The sequence below is a fragment of the Siphateles boraxobius genome, unplaced genomic scaffold (genome assembly GCF_051911475.1).
Source record: "Siphateles boraxobius isolate OS27281-9 unplaced genomic scaffold, OSU_SipBor_1 25, whole genome shotgun sequence".
NCBI lineage: Eukaryota > Metazoa > Chordata > Actinopteri > Cypriniformes > Leuciscidae > Siphateles > Siphateles boraxobius.
The window spans coordinates 26,639,925-26,661,326 of record NW_027508866.1 but is presented as its reverse complement, the minus strand read 5'-3'; the positions used below and the strand labels follow the sequence as shown (position 1 = coordinate 26,661,326).

General features: G+C 39.0%; 1 protein-coding gene across 1 annotated transcript; it reads right to left on the bottom strand.

Moving 5' to 3' along the window:
• Positions 1-366: 366 nt before the first annotated feature.
• Positions 367-21,334, bottom strand: ppp2cb (protein phosphatase 2, catalytic subunit, beta isozyme). Its single transcript, XM_077243427.1, has 7 exons — positions 20,919-21,334; positions 13,412-13,621; positions 13,160-13,333; positions 12,958-13,047; positions 2,566-2,727; positions 2,367-2,485; positions 367-1,094 (listed from the first exon to the last, which is right to left on the bottom strand). The coding sequence occupies exons 1-7, from the start codon at positions 21,018-21,020 to the stop codon at positions 1,022-1,024; spliced, it is 930 nt and encodes a 309-aa protein (XP_077099542.1). The 5' UTR covers positions 21,021-21,334; the 3' UTR covers positions 367-1,021.
• Between the last annotated feature and the right edge of the window lie 68 nt (positions 21,335-21,402).

Here is a 21,402-nt window from a genome sequence, read left to right as displayed (position 1 = left end):
GTTGTAACCAGGCTAGAACTGAAGTGTCGCTTTGGGATGTGAAGTTCTGGACAGTGACTATGACCTTCAACCCCCAAGGGAACCGAAGAATCAGACCAAAGTGATGAAATGTTTGCTTGCAAAAGTCTATTTTCTCAGAATACATGGATATTTCAGACCATCTATGAATGGAGAAAGAGTGTGTAGTTTCAAAGCCTGAACAATGACCTGCATCATTCCAGTATAGAAAACAAAAACACTTCATGATCCAGTCAATCTTTGACGGAAATTACAGAAATAAAACCGTTTCACGTTATGCAAGTATGGTTTTACTATCACTAAAGACAACAATTCACAAATGTCAATAAAAGCACTACCAGTGTGTGGTTTTGGAGTAGCTTGCGATTAAAAGTACTTTATTAGTTCAAATACACCAAAGAAGAGGCCATCACTTATTAACAAATACACAGAAGACAGGAAACAAAAGAAAAGAAAATAGTAAGATTAGACAAAGGGACAGTCAAATAAAGTCCATGTACACTTGTGTGTGTTCACTCCCAGAACGGAAGAGGCACGTCCTTCGGTTTCGACATTCCTTCCCGATAGGATTTATTTGAATGTGTGTGTTGTTTTTTTGGGTGAATACAGAAGGAAAGAATGTCAGCTTGTGCACTTGTATAAAATGTTACCGTTTTTCACATGCCTGGCATTGCCATGTTTTTCCAGTGATACTGTAAGAGAGAAAGCTAGTCACTTGCTTGTTTTTTTACTCCGAGTAATTTACAATTCAAGAACGAAGGGAACATCTCTATTCATTGTATACAGCAGGCAATTTGCACTATATGCTAAAACGAGACACTTTGTAGCAGTACTGAGACAGAGCGATCAGATTTGGGCATTAAATGCTTGTATGGCACATTTTGGTCCGTGTTAGTGTTGTGTCAGAACATCTCCCCCATTTTATATACACATTGTAGATGTAGAATAGATGTATGCGTGTCTGGAATTGTCCTAATGTTTGGTGTTGCATCAGGTCTCAGGCTTATAGGAAGTAGTCGGGGGTGCGGCGGGTGACGTGGGGCTCTCCGCGTCGAGGAGCCGGGTCAAACTGAAGACTGGGGGGGGGGTTGAGAGAGGAAAATACAGCTCATGAAAACCTGTACTGTCACATTTCACTCCAAAACCTCAACAAGAAAGAAATAACATGTTGCAGCAGAATGAAGCATTTATGAAAATGAAGCATCATTTTAGGACTACTAAGATTTTTTTGCATTGTGACATTTTAATAGCAATTAATTCCCCCTATTCTCAATGGCGATGATTATTAGTGAGTCATTATTGCAAGTCATTTCTTCTTACTTTCTCCTATCCTGGTTTAATATTCAGTGAGACATTTTAGGCTGATTTCCCTGAAGTGTCCAACACTGGTGCTATGAAAACATTGCTCCGTTTATTTGAACTTCGGGCGGTTCAGCTGAACCGATGGCAGAAGTGTTCAGAGAACCGGCTTCAATCGTGTCACTTGAAGTTTGTCAACAATTACACAGAATAAGACAGTTAGCATTGCAGCAATGAGAGTTTTGCAGCAATATGGTTTAAGTGTCTATTATACTATTTTAAAAGTATAATAACTCCTAATTGTGTTTTGGAGTCTCCATGCAAAAAACACTTTCATTTTCTAATAACATACATTGTAGCATCAGCTCGTCGATCAACGGTTCGATCAAGAATTCAGTACCTCTGCTCGGTCAGACGGCCTAGTCTGCTGTGATTGGTCGATCACTTACAGCACGTGTCGGAAACTAAACTCATTATCATATCTGAATTTCAGCTCTGGATCTTCTTCAGCGCTTGATGCACAATGATCCGAACCGTAACGATGGCGTCAGTTTTACTATATGAATTTCAGCAGAAGTGGAAAACTTCTCAACACGTTGCTTTCAGACACAACTACAATGTTTGAGGGCAGGTCAAATTAGATGTTGTTCATAGACTGCCAATGAAGACCATAGGTGGGATTATGCAGACGTGCAACGGATGAGAGACTGGAATTACTGATGATCAGTTTCGGCAATTCAGAATCACTTCTTGTAGGAGACAATAACTTTATGCGTCATACACTTTGATCTTCAAAACTTTGCCAATGTTACGTTAACAAATAACTATATTACACCCTACATGAACGTTAATATCTGAAAAGGCGTAATAGTGCACTTCAAAAGCCACAATATGAAGATAATGCGGTGGAAAATCTTTATATTCCTAGAAACAGGCTTCATTTTCATTCTTTAAGTAAAACAAATGAAATATGGTTCAGACAGGTTCTTGACATCACACTTTATATGAGAGAACATATTTGTAAGATTATCATAATAATTGTAACTTACAACGAATATTTGAGAGTATCATCCAGCTCCATAATGGCTGCCTGGTTCCCACAGCGATAGCAGTAGTTCGGCGCGCTGAAGATAGTGACAACGTTCCTGTCGTGACACCAGTTGTAACCCTAGGGGAAAACAAGTTGTTTGTCTGATCCGAACTGTTACTCCACTGAAGGGTTGTGAGGAGCTGGAGTGTGTGTCTCACCTCCATGACCAGCTGATGTGCGCGGGACACTAGAGTCAGGCCATTAGCGTGGTTGAAGGTCTCAGAAATGTCCTGTCCAAAGGTGTAACCCGCTCCTCGAGGAGAGATCCCCCAGCCACCACGATCATCAGGGTCTGACCACAGCAGGTCACACATTGGGCCCTGGAACACACACACACACTGACTTACAGCCAATCCCCTCACGAGCCTTCACGATAACCTGTGTTGTACAGATAACATGCATCTTATACACTCTTGAATTACTCTCAACATTCACAAGTACAGCTGGTATGCAGGTTTCTTCATCTGAAGAGCTAATGAAAGTTGAGGAGAAGGTTCTACAGGTCTGGACAGTCACGAGAGTTCAGCTCAACATGAATCTGATCTTGATAAGGGCAGACGAAAGCCCATAATGCACTGCAGGTGAGGTTGAATGAGCGTGAGCTACAGCCGTTCATCCTGCTAGCTAACAGCTGAACAGCAACACGCTGACCTGAGACACATTTTAGTTATGACGACATGTGTCCCGTATTTCTGTAGGCTATTTAAAATCAGAACTAGCGAAGCAAATCATTTGGAGCATTATGGAGTGTTTTTGTTTCTGATGAACTGGACATACAGGTTGGTAAAATAGGCGGAGCTTAAGATTCAATTGGATTAGTTCAGAAAGAATAATTTGCTCCAGTATTCCAGTAAAACAGTATCAGGACACAGAGATGAAATCAAGGCTGGTGTCTATTTATACATGCAACTAACAATACAACATTGTTCAACTAGTGCTGTGTCATGTGAACAGCCCTCTATTCACATTTTTCTTTCAGCCGGAGCTGTTTGCCTATGTAAACATGTACTAGATTATGTGTCTTTGACCACTGCGGCACGTTGAATCAAACATGAGGGACCCCTGCCATAAACAACGGGTGCTGGTTCACTAGTCAGCACACTGATCAGGGAGTCGGCCATTTTAAGGTCCGTCTCAATCACAGAATCCTTCCAGGGCACTGAAACATTCACTCCCTAAAAAGTCCCAAAATGCACTGTGAAAACCATGGAGCATCGACGCTCACTATGTTCCCTTAACAGAAGCTCTGAAGCGCAAAACATAAATCACGTGAGCCGACTCACTACACGCAGAGACACGTGATAGATTTTTTGTAAAATACAAACCATTTATTTTATTATGTCAGCATAAACATACATCACTTTGACAGGTAATGAACATAATATAGCAAACATTTATAATTTATTTCCAGCATTTAAAATGTTGCACATATATATATATATATATATATATATATATATATATATATATATATATATATATATATAAAACATGCAATATTTTTATCATACTTTAAATAAAATAAAAAATAAAATAAATATTAGTTCTGCTGTTGTTCATAAATACCAGTAATAATGTTGTACGAGGATGTTATCATGTCACTGGAAATAGAGTCATCAGTGTCTTAATGTGTAGTGAGCCAGGATCCTTACTGTCTTTTTTAAGTGCCGAATTCATGAACACGATATACTGATTCACGAGCTCGGGATCTGATGGAGATGCACCACAAGCGCACGTTTCCTGTCTTCTACTTCCTTCTCTGCATATCTTCAGATTTCATCCTGCAGTTCATCTGATCCAGCGCTTTTGCTCTCACAACAGACTAGTGATAGTCTCACTAATTTGTGAGTCAGACTAGTCCACACTCACAAATTAGTGTGGACAGGCCAGACACACCAATCTAGGGCTACACTATATTTATTCAAATATAAAATTATTTTTAAAAAATTTATATTATTCTGGTAACATTTCACTGTAAAATAATAAGTATTTAAAAAGAATTTATAATAATATTAATAATAATAAAAGAATATTAGACTGCAATTGTAAATTTCACTAAAGTATTTTTGGTCGTCTTAATTTTCAAACGTTAGCCTAAACCACAGACCATTTAATTTCACGGAAAACCACAAATATGTGAAGATGGTTGTGTTCCCAGATGCAACAAAGTTTACAGTGCTTCTACTGCACAGACAGCCAGGTTTTATTAAAAGTCCATTTTGCCAGCAGTGAATTAAGCCCTTTAAACATTATTTTCTTTCTTCTCTCACAGTTAATTCAACTAGAGAATATGTGCCAAATCATCATGGCAACGGCAGTGCAGTTGATACAACATTTCACTCAGACTAAAACCTGAAACTTTCAAACCCTAATGCTACAAACACTTAAAGTCAGTGTTAAGGCAATTCAGAGATTTGTTTCTAAACACATTATAAATGTAAGAAATGTATTGCAGAAAAAACATTACAAAGACTTTGAATGTAGTTCTGAATTGTGGAGTTAGACCGGTAAACAGTTTTTCCCCACTTTTGTGGGCTGAAATCATGGCTCGATGACGCACTGTGGTTCGCCCACTCAATCGAATGTTACTGTCAGTACTATTAGTTACTACAGCCTACAGTTTGCTAGCTAGCTATTCCTTCGTCACGTAAATGCATATTACCTGGCTGCGATAATTTACAAAACAGCTCAGTCTCCTTATTTAAATCTGCTAAAAACAATGATATCAGGAAGAGGGGGGTTAATGCAGTCACCTTGAGTCACCAGTCGCCTCTGCAGTGAACATTTTACACCGGAGAGTTTCACAAACTTACATCAGAAACAACTGGAATTCACTGAGAGAATACTGCTTATTTTTTCAAGATTTAGATCAATTATTTTAATTTACTTGGCGCTTATTTTATCATTCAAATTTGGCTGGGTGGTTAATAGCACAAAACACATTTAATATGCTTTACACAGACTTTAAGGAAACATCGATTCCTTTCAGTGAGTGACATTTCTTCAAGCGGTTATTAGCTCATGTTTTTTTCAGCAATGTCTTCTCTCTAAGATGAAATCCTCTCTCTCTCTGATAAAACCATAGAGATTGCTATCCATGCGCTCATTACGTCTCGTTTGGATTACTATAACTCACTTTACTATGGCATGTCCACATCCTCCATCGCTCGTCTCCAATTGCTGCAAAATGCCACTGCAAAATTCCTCAAAGGCAAACGTAAATTCGATCACGTTACTCCAATTTTAAAATATCTGCATTTGGTTACCTGTGCATTTTAGAATTGAGTTTAAAATTCTTCATGTTTTTAAAACCTTAAATAATCTGGCACCAAGCTATTTGTCTATACAATCCCACACGAAATCTGAGGTCTGGTGATAAGAGACTTCTCTCTATTCTCCTCTATGCTTTAATCGCGATCTGGAGATCGAGCCTGGAGACCCCCCCTAGACTGTGGAATCAGATCGCCACAGTCCTTAAAAAAATTTTTTCCTTGGTATTCAATTGACTGTAAGCTTCTGTCATGAATGTGTGGTTTTCCCTGTGTTTCTCAGTTTTGTGTGTTGTTCAGCACTGTTAGGTCACAGTGCATGCTGGGCCTGTGTTTTTGGTTAAAAGGTGTGTTTTTTTCCACCTGAGGCTCATTTGCAGGGCTATATATATATATATATTTCCAGTGTTTTTGTTTTAATCTCCTTATACGTTTTCCCCTGCCTCAAATTGAGCCGTTCGATTTTGTGACGTCACTAAATCGGACGCCCCTCCCACGATTGATAATTGACAGCAAGGCAAGGCAAGGCAAGTTTATTTATATAGCACATTTCATACACAATGGTAATTCAAAGTGCTTTACATAGAAGAAATTAAAATAATCAAAAGAAATCAGAATAATTAAAACAGTTTAGAATAAAAGATAAAATACAGAAATCAGAATAATTTAAACATAAAATAAAATACAGTGCAAACAGTCGGACGAACAGTGGCACAGTGCTCATTCAGTAAATGCACAGCTAAACAGATGTGTTTTGAGTCTGGATTTGAATGTGACTACTGTAGGAGCACATCTGATCTCTTCTGGAAGCTGGTTCCAGCTGCGGCTGGCATAATAGCTAAAAGCAGACTCGCCATGCTTAGAGTGAACCCTTGGTATTTCTAGCCGATGTGATCCTAATGATCTGAGTGATCTGTTGGGTTTATATTCACTGAGCATATCTGCAATGTATTGAGGTCCTAGGCCATTGAATGATTTATATACCAGTAATAATACTTTAAAATCAATCCTAAATGTAACTGGCAGCCAGTGTAAAGACCTGAGGACTGGTGTGATGTGTTCATATTTTCTGGTTCTGCTCAGAATCCTAGCAGCAGCGTTCTGTATGAGCTGCAACTGTCTTATGGTCTTTTTGGGAAGGCCAGTGAGAAGTCCATTACAATAATCCACCCTACTGGTGATGAAAGCATGCACAAGTTTTTCTAAGTCTTGACTGGAAACAAAGCATCTAATTCTTGCAATATTTTTCAGGTGATAATATGCTGATTTAGTTATTGCTTTGACATGACTACTGAAACTAAGGTCTGACTCCAGAGACACACCCAGATTCCTGACTTGATTTTTAGTTGTTTGACCCCTAGACTGAAGGTATGCGTTCACCTTGAGAACTTCATCTTTGTTTCCAAACGCAATGACTTCAGTTTTGTCTTTGTTTAACTGAAGAAAGTTTTGGCACATCCAATTGTTTACTTCATCAATGCATTGGCAAAGGGAGTCAATGGGGCTGTAATCGTTAGGCGATAGGGATAAGTAGAGCTGTGTGTCGTCTGCATAGCTATGGTAAGCGATTTGGTTCTTTCTCATTATTTGGCTCATTGGGAGCATGTACAGGTTGAATAGGAGCAGCAGCGTTTTAACACAGACCCGCCCTGAGCGAGCTGTCATCGTAGTCCGCCATTGTTGATACACTGGAGCAGAATGGCATCTAAGCGATTGTGGTGTTCTGTTCTTGGCTGTAATAAGGAACACTGTAGTCATTTTAATGTTCCTAAATTTGAACCGCTGAAGACGCAGTGGCTGATTTTTATTTTTTAAGGGAATATTCCCAACGATCAACGTAAATTCTTTTATGTTTGCGCTAATCATTTCTCACCAGACTGCTTTATAAACGAGGGTCAGTTTAAATCTGGTTTTGCTAAGAAGCTGGTCCTGAAAACAGAATCGGTACCAACTATTTGTGTTCCTCCTGCACCTCCAGAAGAAGTGAGTGTAACGTTTTATTAACCTTTAAATATTAATCTTTGCAAAACGCTTGCATGCTTCACGATGAATGCGGCTAATGTTTACACTCAGGGTACATTACGGCATGTTTTCTATGTAACGTTACAACGTTCTCGACATAATTCATAATCCCACGTTTATAATAAACAACGCGTTATGGTTAATAATGTGTTATTAAAAACTGTGTACGCAGGTGTACATTACGTGACATTACGTTAACCAACCATTCAGAAACGTACTGTTCGAGACTTAATTGTCCAACTTCTTCGGGGCAGTCATCTTGTTCCGGGTCCGACTCCGGTTCAAATTGGTACGGTTGCACAGATGTGTCCTCAGAGACTCCCGCTGCCATTCTTGTTCCAAAATATACCCTCAACTGTTGTCAAAGCAACACTCCACATGCGGTTGAGTCAAAACCAAAACCCACAACAGAACAGAGGGGCGGAGTGAGCAAAGCTCATTATCATTTAAAGACATATGCACTGAAACGGTGTGCTGAAAACAGAGCTGTTTTTGACCAGCTAAAATTAGTGTTCTTATAATACTAATGAGAACTGTTAATAAAAGTATATTACAAAGTTTTCATATAGATCATTAAGATTCATATTACCTTGTACAAAAATGGCATTATATGACCCCTTTAAGCTTACACTCCTCTTTCATGCACACCTTCACTACTAACTTCAATTAATAACCCTTTAACTGTCTGCTCAACCAAAGGGTTGAGCACATTTTGAGTCACTATATTTTATTGAGAGGATTACTTAGGGGTGTGCCGGTTTCAGAATCGGCGATGACGGTTATGACGCGAGTCAAATGTGACGGCTCGTAACATAACCGTCGTCGTCCGGGGGGGGAATGCATTGCGACGTTCGTCGGTTATAGGACAACTTAGTTTGAATAAACGAGCACACACCGACTAGCTACTTGCTCTACGTTTATTTAAAATTAGCAGCAAGTCAACTAGAAGTGAACGTGCTTTGTTTTAAATAAATCACACACAGTAAACAAAACCTTAAAAAAAAAAAAACATTGCAATGAACTTTGCAATTTAGACGCGCAAACCGGGTGCCGGTGCGGTGAGACGTACATGCTCAGGCAGATTCGGCTTGAAGTCGTTCAACCTCGGAGTATGGAAGTAAAATAATGTCAAATGTTTTTGAAATAAAAAGCCTGTTGAATTGCACTACTTGGAAAAAAATAGGCATTGCATTAACCATGCTTGCATTTTAATGCATTGTATTTTTAGGGCTTGCATTTTTATGGGCTGAAATTCAACATGGTTGAATATTTAAGCTGTGAATATTTCAATTAAAAACATTTCAAACACATTTTCATTATTAAAAATTCAATAATCCATATTCAACCTTCATATTTCACTTCCAAAATATTCTATCTGTTTAAAAATACAACCTATAATATTCAACAGGCAATTTTCGGTCCATTTTATCTCGCTTTGCAAATTCGCTTCTACAAATTCAGTGGTTCAAATTCGACAGTAAATTCAACATTGACGTCCATTAACTGCAGGAAAAGCAAAAGATTGCCGAGCATAATCTCCATCTGCTGTTAGTCGATCTCACCAGCAGGGGGTGCAAGCGCTTGTTGTTGACGAAGACAAGAAAAATTAGAGCAAGTCATTCATTCATAAAACTCATTTACAGCAATGTAAGTTTATTTGTGATTATTATGACGTCTGTTTTTGTTAAATTCGGTGCCTTCACGGTTACTTTTCCTGTGTAGCCTACATGCATATTTCTCTACCGTGAACGAGATCATAATGTTATTCCCCGATGCGTATATACAGATCCAATGTTACATTTTTGAGGTTGACATGTATTTCTCTTGGTTGTTTAGTTGCCTTAACTTTACATTGTGGCGATGTGCTGCATGCAGGCTATTAGGGTTTCCCTCAATACTTCAGGATTCCCCTGCTGGACATATACAACGCTTAACGTAGCTTAATGGACTAGTGATGTAAAAGTCCAAACTCACAGGCAAGCAGAAGAACTCAGAATAACGCGCACAGCTGAGCGTTTCCCAGTGATAGACTTGCATAAAGATGGCTTGATGTTGGACATTCGCACATTTAGGGACCGTCTCTAAAGTTTATACGACTTTGGTATACACGTTTCTAACTTCAATAGCATTTGAATAGAACGACTTACAGTCATAAAACCAACTGTAAAGTGTTAATGTAGTGTCAGGCATAATATGCACCCTTTGGATTTTTGATATTTATTCAAATAAATTTAAGTTTGCTATTGAAGTTAGAAACGTACATGCCAATGTTGTATGCAACTTTAGAGACGGTCCCTAACTTCGCGAATGTCCAATGTCAAGCAAATTTTACATTTAGTCATTTAGCAGACGCTTTTATCCAAAGCGATTTACAGTTGAACTAACAATAGGAGGACAACAATATGCAAGTGCTATGATCCCAGTTTAAGCTAATGCAATACACGTAGGCATTTTAGGACATTTTATATATATATATATATATATATATATATATAGAGAGAGAGAGAGAGAGAGAGAGAGAGAGAGAGAGAGAAAATAGAATAGAATAGAAAGTGTTAGTATTAATTGATCAAGTGTTGATTTTATGCCAGTATATCACGAAACGCTCAGCATGAAACTTTGCGCGTAAAGTTTACAATCATCTTGCCTGTAGCCTATATAGTAGCCTACAGCCTACATCCCCAATAAGGTGCAAGATTGGTCTTTCATATCACTGTATGTGCTAAGCGTTTTGTCCCAACGGAAAGGGAATCCTTGAGTATGAGGTATTGAGGGAAACCGATCATAATCCTGTTCATGATAGAGAAAGCTGATGACATGTAGAATACACAGGGAAAGTAACAATGAAGTTATTGAATGAAACATAAACACAGCTTTTGTGTGTTTATCATCTTTTCCGCATATACTGTCACAGATAATAATTTCCATTTTATGAATGAATGTCTTCGTCAACAACAAGCGCTTTTGCACCATCTGATGGTGAGGTCGACTAACAGCAGATGGAGAGTATGCTCGGCAATCTACTGCTTTTCCTGCAGTTCCTGGACGTCAATTTTGAATTTACTGTCGAATTTGAACCACTGAATTTGTGGAAGCGAATTTGCAAAGCGAAATAAAATGGACCGAAAATTGCCTATTGAATATTATTGGTTGTATTTTTAAACAGTTTGAATATTTTGGAAATGAAATATGAATGGTGAATATGGATTTTTGAATTTTTAATAATGAAAATGTGTTTGAAATGTTTTTAATTGAAATATTCACAGCTTAAATATTCAACCATGTTGAATTTCAGCCCATTAAAAATGCAAGCCCTAAAAATACAATGCATTAAAATGCAAGCATGGTTAATTGCAATGCCTATTTTTTTCAAGTAGTGCAATTCAACAGGCTTTTTATTTCAAAAACATTTGACATTATTTTACTTCCATATCGAATGCTGCGCCACGCGCGCTGTTACAAAAAAAGCTGTGCACACAGCCAAGCGAAATGGGGTCTTGCCGGTCCTGCGCACCCAATGCATCATTTTTGCCGCGCGCATCTTCGCGCTCGTGCGGATGCGGAGTATAAACAAGGCTTTACTCCGTGTCAGCGCACGCTCTGATCGGTAAAGGGGCACAGACATCTCCCGAATCATCTCCTGCAGCAGCCTCCGAAGCACCACTAACTCTGCCTCCGTTTCCCTCGTAAGCTGATATTAGTATTTAAACATTCTCTACGTTAAAAAATGTTTGTAAAAAATATTTTAATAACACGGTTTTGGCGGTTATAGAGTTCTAATGACGGTGTTCAACTTTTACTTCAGCAATAATCTGCTGAGTGTTTTCTTTAAAACAAGACCAAACTTAGGTCTTTATTCCAAAGCATTCTTGAATTACAACCAAGTTTTAATAGTGCATTGTAATATCCATTCTCAAAAAGGGGGGTGACAGTTAACGGTTGGTCTCACGGTTATATAGTAACCGTCACACCCCTAGGATTACCTAACTTAACTCAAACTGATTGAGCCATCTCTACCATCTGGTTGAGGTATGTTATGCAAAAAAAGTCCACTAGATGTCACAGTGTCAATCAACAGCACTTGTCACAAAACTTACATGGATGTCAGAAACAAATAAGTCACCCCAGCCATGTGAACTGTTTTTGGTGAAATTTTGCAAGCAAAGCATTTTTTTTTTTACATATTACACTGCAAGTGTAACTTTAAAAAATTATGTTACTTGGTATCATGAAAAAACTTAAGTATGCTTTTAATAATTTTTCAAAACCATGCTCATCCAAACAGTTAATTTGGCACATAACGGTTAACTGTCACCCCCCTTTTTGAGAATGGATATTACAATGCACTATTAAAACTTGATTGTAATTCAAGAATGCTTTGGAATAAAGACCTAAGTTTGGTCTTGTTTTAAAGAAAACACTCAGCAGATTATTGCTGAAGTAAAAGCACTTCAAAAAGTATGAAAAAGTTATGGAAGTTTTAAATTTACATTAAATCAAATATACTGTACTTAATATTTTTTCTTTTATATAAAATATATATTTTACAAAATATTTTTTACTATAAAATTACTATAACATCAAAGCCATATATCGAACCAAGTTGTGTTGCAAATTTGAAGTTGATATCACAAAAATTGAAGTTCCCATGAGATTTTGTTTAGGCGTAATACCAACAATGACAAATAACATTGATTGTATGCATTCTGTTGTAACAAATTAATAAATTTCTGTCCAGATATCACTTCTGTCACAAAATATGGAACCTCGAGACTCAGACCTTTCTGACAATGTGTTTTGTCAAGATTAGAAAAAGTTTTGATCATAAATTATGATGGGCAATGAAAAAGAATGGCAAAGTATGTGTATGAATTCCGGTACCATTTTTTACCATTAAGTGACATCAACCATTTGGTAGAGGCCGATATTTTAGAAATTATGGGATGTTTTGAAAAAAAAAAATACATTGAGTGTGATTACTAGCGACATAAGGAGATAAGAAATGCAAACAAAACATTTTTACATCACGTTTTTCTTGGTGCGGACTTTATACTGATTACAGTATCTTTTGTAATTATGTTTATTTAGTTGAATAAATGTATTCTTTCACTAATTGCACGTCTCTGTTCCCTCTCGTTCAGGTTAAAATCTTGAGCCGGTTGTAACAAGCATTTTATGTGCTATATAAATAAAACAAAATGTGAAGCTGCAGGATTCAGCCAGTAGTGTGTGGATGCGATGTGTGTTACTTGTACTGACCTCATGTGGCACCTCCTGCAGACGATCCAGCGCACGGATGTGATCCAGCGTGTCTATGGATGGAGAGAGACCACCGTGCAGGCAGAAGATCTGACAGAGAGAGAGTTATATGAGTTATCAACAGCCATCAGCAGGTGTCAGAAGTAATGTCGGTTCTGGTGTTAATGTTATAATGTGTATTTCTCAGAAGAGGATTCCTCACCTGCCCATCCACCAGGGCTGTGAGGGGGAGGTAGTCAAAGAGGTCTGTGAAATACTTCCAGACGTTTGCGTTGCCGTATTTCCTCAAGCACTCGTCATAGAAACCATACACCTGTGTGATCTGCCTGCTCTCGTGGTTTCCTCGCAATATCGTGATGCGTTCTGGATAGCGAACCTACAAACGCAGTGAACACAAAGAGTCAAGAATTCTGAAATGTTTGCGAGACCATCACAGCAAATGTAGTAAATGTACCTTTAGTGCAACAAGCAGTGAGACTGTTTCCACTGAGTAATATCCTCGGTCTACATAGTCGCCCATGAACAGGTAGTTGGTGTCAGGTGACTTCCCACCGATTCTGAAGAGCTCCATGAGGTCGTGAAACTGGCCGTGCACATCTCCACACACTGTGACAGGGCAGCGCACCTCCTGCACATTCGACTCCTTCGTGAGAATCTCTTTAGCCTGTGGATGTGAGAACAGGACAGCGCATCAGTCACAGACCAGGGCCTCGTGTAGAAAACTTCCCGTAGAAGCGTGCATACGCACAAAAGCTAGATGTTGCATACGGAAAAAACTTTGCAGATTTATAAAACCATGCATAAGCCAGAACCAGTGCAATATCCCCCTTATAAAACCCAGTCAGCGGAAGATTGTGTGCACATGCGTCCCCACCCCGAAATAACCATATATGGAGCTTATGCCTCATCTGCATATCATTTCCTTATGCATATTCCCCAACTACGTGATATCAAGTTTAATGGTACAAGACATTAGGAAAATGAGATACGGTCGATAAACAGCATGTGTGCAATAAAATTACATTAATAAAAATAATTTGGTATACTATATCAAAATATCAATAAGAGCCATATAAAATACTTTTCAAAGAAAACTTCCTTGAGTTATTCTCATTCTTTACCACTGACCAAATAATATTTTTTATAGCTTAAAACAAATCAAATATATTACTTAGTGTAAATACAATTGTCTGACTCAGCAGTCAAAAACATTCAAAAAAACATGCAAATCTTACCGTTTCTTTCAAATTCTATCCCTCAAATACACTGGTATTTTTCCTAACGTAGTGAAGATCACAGGAGGAGTTATCATTAGGCTACAGTCTGTCTGCGCACGACATCAACAGCAGCGGGTGTACAGTACTGTGCCATCGGACCCTCGCAAACCGGCCAATGGACCGAACCAATCCAGCAGCGGCTCAGAGTCAAGTGTTCATCATTTATTGTTCTCGCGAGAGATATTCAAAGAGGAATTATAATGCGCCTACTAGCACTGTTCGCTGTCATTAAAACGTAGTGTGCCACAAGAAAAATTTTCAAAAGCAGTGCATCCACAAAAAAATGTGTCTAAATTCATTACATTTTTGTTTAACTTCTGGATAATGACTTAATTAAGGGAGTTAAGCACCCAAATTACATAAAGCACCTTTATCAGTATATTAGATCAGTGCATTCAGTCTTAAAGTGACAGCAGCCTTATAAACCTGCTGCTGTCAGTGTCAATGTGAATCAAACAAAAGAGAAAATCACTCACTGCTCTGAATAAGTATAGTGACATATATATATATATATATATATATTATCGTGAAACAAAATCTCTCATATCGTGAAAGAACTTTTGTCATATGGCCCAGCCCTAGCTGACGCATTAACTGCTGTAGTTCATCCACTTTGTGTGCATGAAACAGACACTCAACAGTCAAACTGCAACATTGCAGCAGTGCTATTTAAACATCACCGTTTCAGTCAATGATTTCGACCCTTCAAAACCATTTCAGCCTGAACATGTTTGGCGGCCTAAAATAGGTGTAGTGAAAGCATTCAGTGCGTGCCGAGCCTGGGCTAACCTCCAGCACACGCAGCAGTCAAACACCTGACCACAACATTTACAAAGCCACAAACATCCAGCCTTATTCCACACAACTCAAGACTGGTTTAGACAACGTTGAACATTTATTAACGGTGTCTGATAATGCAAGAGGCACTACTCCTCTCATTTAGTGAGCTGAACCAACAGTACACCAGTTGTCTGGACATGAACTCACTCGTGTTTTTTTTAAAGAGACCAGGCAAGCAGCACTCAAACCATCATCAGAAAATGTAAAAAAATCTTGTTTGATATTATAAATGCATGCTCCCAAATCTCTCTGACACGTCCACTGTCTACAGTTAGACCACGCTGAAAATCCTCAAGACCACAAGCAGCTCTTAAACATGCAAAGATATGAAATATTAAAAGCCACCACAGTGCTTATCTGATGGACGTGCATGTCTGTGCATCTGTAGCACTGTGAAATCAAATCAATATCTGCGGAGAGAACAACCCCCGTCACCATGGAGACCGTATGAGTGTTTCTCCATGGAGAGAGAGGGGGAGAGAGAGAGAGACCTTTGGTCCAATTTCTATTTAGTACAGCAGGGAACAGAGTTTTCTTTACTTTTACCCCTTTTTACCCATAGTAGATGATTACATGGGGAGATTTGGACATGCTCGAGTGCTCAATACTATTGCCATTTCAGCATATATGTGACATTCTTAAACTACAAACAACACAAAAGGCATCATGTTTTCAAGACACATTGACTCAAACTCAATGAAAAAAAGCTTTTCTCTGCTCTTCTTGAAGAGCTTTATGGGTAACATGCTATCTCGCTGACAGTTATGAAAAACACCTCTGTGTGATTAAGCAATACCTCAATGTTGCTTCATAATGTCTTAAAGGGTTAGTTCACCCAAAAATGAAAATGATGTCATTAATGACTCACCCTCATGTCGCTCCAAACCCGTAAGACCTCCGTTCATCTTCAGAACACAGTTTAAGATATTTTAGATTTAGTCCGAGAGCTTTCTGTCCCTCCATTGAAAATGTATGAACGGTATACTGTCCTTGTCCAGAAAGGAAATAAAGACATCATCAAAGTAGTCCATGTGACATCAGTGGGTTAGTTAGAATGTTTTGAAGCATCGGAAAAACATTTTGGTCCAAAAATAACAAACTACGACTTTATTCAGCATTGTATTGTCTTCCGGTTCTGTTGGGGATCTGGACGTGCTATTTAAACATCACCGTTTCGTGATGTAAGACGCTGCTGACGTGTGTCTGGTGCGCCCGAGCTTCGTTTACTGTCTGAGGGAGACGCACGCTGGAAACAAAACAATCTTCACAAACATGTCTAAGGATTTCCACACAGAGGAAGACTTGCATTTTTTTGCCCTGGAAACAAAACAATCTTCACAAACATGTCTAAGGATTTCCACACAGAGGAAGACTTGCATTTTTTTGCCCAGCCATATTTATTTGAACCCGAATACACGGACGCACCAGATACACGACAGCAGCGTCTTACGTCATCAGCGTCACTGCGGACTCGTGAACGCGGATCCCCAACAGAACCGGAAGACAATACAATGCTGAATAAAGTCGTAGTTTTTGTTATTTTTGGACCAAAATGTTTTTCCGATGCTTCAAAACATTCTAACTAACCCACTGATGTCACATGGACTACTTTGATGATGTCTTTATTGCCTTTCTGGACAAGGACAGTATACCGTTCATACATTTTCAATGGAGGGACAGAAAGCTCTCGGACTAAATCTAAAATATCTTAAACTCTGTTCTGAAGATGAACGGAGGTCTTACGGGCTTGGAGCGACATGAGGGTGAGTCATTAATGACATCATTTTCATTTTTGGGTGAACTAACCCTTTAATGTGGAAGGTTATTTTTGTTAAATGTTCTGTCAGGATTAGATCATCTACTAGAATAATGGCACCTAACAAATGTTCTTTAACATTAACGATGGTTACCTCAATATTTTTAATAAGCAGTAACTGTTTTATAAAAGCAATAAGGCTTTCTATCACACACTACAGGATACAGTTACTCGCAGTGTGTAACAAAGCCGCAACTATAGACCTTATGTAGCCACGCCTCTTTTCAGCGCTGAGCTCGTTGTCTTTTGACTTCCGGTCTGTATTTTCACAGCGATCTTGCGTAGTTATGAATGAACGGCTCGTTAAAAAAATTTCCAAGGTCCATTTGTTAAGACATATGCTTTACAATGCTTATGATAAACATTACAATGCTCATGATAACTTTCGTTAACTCTACAATAAGTAAATCAACTTCACCAGCTAATTACTGCTGGACAGCGATGCCATAGAAATATACAGAGCGACTGCAAAAACGGAAGTTCAAAGACAATATTCTAAAGATGGCGTCTCCCTCGTTTCTCTGGTGCATAAGGTCTATAACAACAATAAAAATCACTCTTTTTTTGTCTAAATGAAAACCATCCTCACCTAAACACCGTAAAGAACTCCTGATAAAGCCATCCTACGTTTGATCCAGAAACACATAGCTGTTTGAGCCACCGAAAAGGCTTTATTTTCTCATTTTAATGGCAAGATTGCACTTTGTTACTTCCTGTATTTTTAATGAACTTGTATTATTAACACCTTCAGTGATATCAAACAGAAAACTGCACACATTTTCTTTGGATCATCTCAGAAGAGTCCAGATTCATAGAGTGATCATCCTGACGTCAGCCAGATGTGTAACGTACACAACACAGTGGTGAGTGTAAAAACCCAAGCAGCTCGAGTGTGTGTGTGCTGGAGGTCACTGTTCAACCACACAAACAGCACAGTCCACACTACAGAGACTGCACATGATGACAAACGCATATAAAAAACACTGGCCTAAATAAACTAGAGCAACTAAACAACACGCATAAATGAGAATGGCATTTCTGACTAAATCAATATTGACGTGTGTCAGCTGTGGCGTTACATCAGTCAAATGATGCTATAACTGTTACACTGTATCATATCACAATCTTTTAAATGTAGACAGTGACAAAAAAAGTGCAAATCAGGAGCATCATTGACACGTTTTGGTGAGCAATATGTAAGGAATAATTGACGACAGCCCGTTGAATTATTAGAAAAATAATGCACACCCGAGGTGGTAATGCGGTCACGACGCGAAGCGGAGTGGCCGTTAAACCTCGGTGTGCATTATTTTTCTAATAATTCAACGGCCTGAAGTCAATTATTCCGCTTATACTACAGTTACCACACATCGAAACATTGTTCAAATGATGTATTTCAAGACGTTTGTAAAGTTTTTGTCATTAAAACGCTCTTGTATGTAGGACTAATTTATTGTGCATCTAATCCCACGCCTCCGTTGCTAATTCCAAAACGTCATTTTAGAGTTAGTAACGGAGGTTTGAGCCACTGATAGCAGACTAATGCTGGACATACTTAACGACTGGCTGAAACATGCTGTTTCCATCGACTGCAGCAGATTTTAAACACAGACTGAACGCGCTGAACACGCGTTTGGGCATGATCAATCATAACAAAGTATCAAATTACATTCATAACCGGCCTTACAATAAGAGTGTATTCACACTAGGCACGGTTGCCATGAACCGGGCCCGAGTACGATTGTCCCCCCTTTCCACTCCCCCTCTGGCCTGCACTCACATAGGGTTTCAGCAAATCAGCCAGAGCACGCTTACGTCATTATGGTGCGACGGTTTCGGGATAAACAAGAAGAGCCGTGCTCTCTGAACACAATGGAGTCCATCGCTCTGTTTTCTTTTTGGATAATTTTGTGTCGTTTGGTCCACAGCCCTCTCACAGCCTGTTATTAAACAGATGTGTCGCCTTAGTGGCACGAAAATTTGCACGTAATCGTGCTGCTCGTATGAGGAGGTTTGCAAGGTAAAGTTACCAGCTGAAGTGCAGCAAGGACTTTGCAGCTTTGATTACGGACTACAGTTCCCGTAGATCACACGTCCTGTTCCGTGCTCCAGCCCGGTTAGCGCTCACACTGCATGCGAACCGCGCCCGAGTCCAACTGAACCGTTCTCTGGCCCACCTCTTCCAAGCGGGCCAGGGCCGGCTAATCGAGCCGCGCCCGGGCACGGTTCGGAGCACTCACACTAGTCAAACGAACCGCGCTTTGGTGGTCAGACGCACCCGGGCACGGTTCAAACTGGCTAATGTGAGTACACCCTGTGTCCCCGGCTTTATGCAGTTATTAGAGAGAGAGAGAGAGAGAGAGAGAGAGAGAGAGAGAGAGAGAGAGAGAGAGAGAGAGAGAGAGAGAGAGAGAGAGAGAGAGAGAGAGAGAGAGAGAGAGAGAGAGAGAGAGAGAGGGCATGTGCTTCAATGTTATTATTTATTAATTAATTCAATTCATTTTAATTAGTTCGTTCATGTTTTTTTCCTAATATTGACAGTAGTAAATGAAACACAAAGTCCTATTAACAAGTAGGCTATAGGCATATCAATAATTATTTATTTGTTATAGCCTATTATCTGCAATAATTACGAAAACCCATGCAGCAGGACTTTCAATTTATTTATATAGGCCTATTCAGTTTAATTTTCTATTGACTATATAGTGCTATATACTTTGTTTATTAAAATTAAACTGCATGTTTCCATTGATTGTGAAGTTAGACATCGAAAATTGCAGATCAAGAGCATGGGCTGAATGTTTTTTCTTGTTATGAATTGAATCCTATTTTCCGTTATTACAGTTAACTACGCGAAGTGATATGGAACTGTAATGCGGTCAAGACCTGCCTGGAACTACATTAGCCGTGCGTTTCCCTAAAAATAATTGCACACCTTAGAACGTTCTCAACCAATCAGAATCAAGCATTCAACAGCCCTGTAGTAGAAGAAAAATTTTACATCGCCCAATCAATCTGCCTCAGCCATTATGGGACATCAGCAGACATCATTTTTTCCTTCAGCCTTTCAATGCGGGTTACAAGAGTACTCTAGCAGTTTCACTGTACGCAACACTATACTTGTGTTGAAGGACTTATTGACAACTTTAAAAACAATCAAAACAAAGTATTCATACTTCACTATTCAGAATATAGACTAATACGCAAAAAGTAGCCTAATTTTCACCAGCTAAAAATTTATATCATCCTCAGAAGCAGGAAGAAAAATATTTTTTAGTTTAGCATTTCATGTTTGAAATATTTGAGATATTCATGTCATTACATTGTTCATTGTTTTGAACTTAAGGAACAAATGAAAAAAAAATTTTTTTTAAAGAAATGTGATATAAATATGAACTGTATATAATCTGCATATTAATGTGTTCTTGGGGAAACATGTACTGAAAAAATAAGTATAATAATGTGGAGTTATAATTGGCAACATTTCCATAATAGTTAATATTTCATAGGAACATTGCTCTATAATTTCACTTGTTGTGTCTCTGGTAAACCTGCTGTAAGTCGTACAGTGGACATCTATGAAATCAAGTCATATTTGATTAGAAACTCCATAACACTTTCTTGAGATGTTGATTTTTGACAAGCAATTTGAAAATTAGTCAGATTAAATGATCAAATAAAATCATATTTCCAGAAGAGTGCAACAGTTGGTGTCTCTGAAAAGCCCTGAATCGTCTCTTTACAGGACACAGACTCAGAACTGTGGCATGCGTGCTGTCAGAGAGAGAAATACAATAATATAGTGTCCACTACAGGGGACACAATTCTATTCCTGGGTCCCAGGAGGAGATATCAGTGTGTAAACCCAATCATTGCATCAAAAATTGTGTAAATAATCTTGATGCTTGCTTGATATAATAATGATGTATACATTTTATTTACTCACACGGTGTTCGCTTTTTACGTTTAATATTATGGTTTATGTTTATTAAAAGCTAATGATGTATGAAACTCGATCTTTTCTTTACCTTCTCACAGAGTGTTCGCACTTGGTTCTCGCTCAGCTGTTTGCACTCGTTCAGCTGCTCGACCCATTGGTCTAACTCTTTCGTGAAGGTTTTATCATCCATTCTGCGGTGTTTCTCACGGATTCTGCGGTGACCGAATCAGCAGTGAGTGCGCGCGCACTGAACACTGCCACACTCACGCGCGGGCCGACGCACGAGCACCAAACACTGCTGTTCGACTCGGCTATCTGCTCATTAAACACCTAATGCGTGTCACCGGTGGTTTTATATCTAGGGTTGACGGAAACGGATTTCTGTCTTTGGACGGTATCCGCGATCTGTCGTTAATGAATTTTCCGTTGACTCGTCGCGCTTCCGACCTTCCTCCTAAACGCGCTGTGTAATGGCCGCCACCCGTGACGACATCAGAAAGGCATGCAGTGACCGGGACGCTCTGTTGCCCCCAGTGGCCGGGAAGACGCGGGAAAATAGATTTGTGCTCACA

Coding starts and splice junctions, on each gene's coding strand:
- ppp2cb (XM_077243427.1), bottom strand. CDS start 21,020: ATGGATGATAAAACCTTCACGAAAGAGTTAGACCAATGGGTCGAGCAG. Junction 13,334..13,411: donor CACTGCTTGTTGCACTAAAG/GTACATTTACTA, acceptor CTGCGTTTGTAG/GTTCGCTATCCAGAACGCAT. Junction 13,048..13,159: donor CAGCCCTGGTGGATGGGCAG/GTGAGGAATCCT, acceptor TCTCTCTGTCAG/ATCTTCTGCCTGCACGGTGG.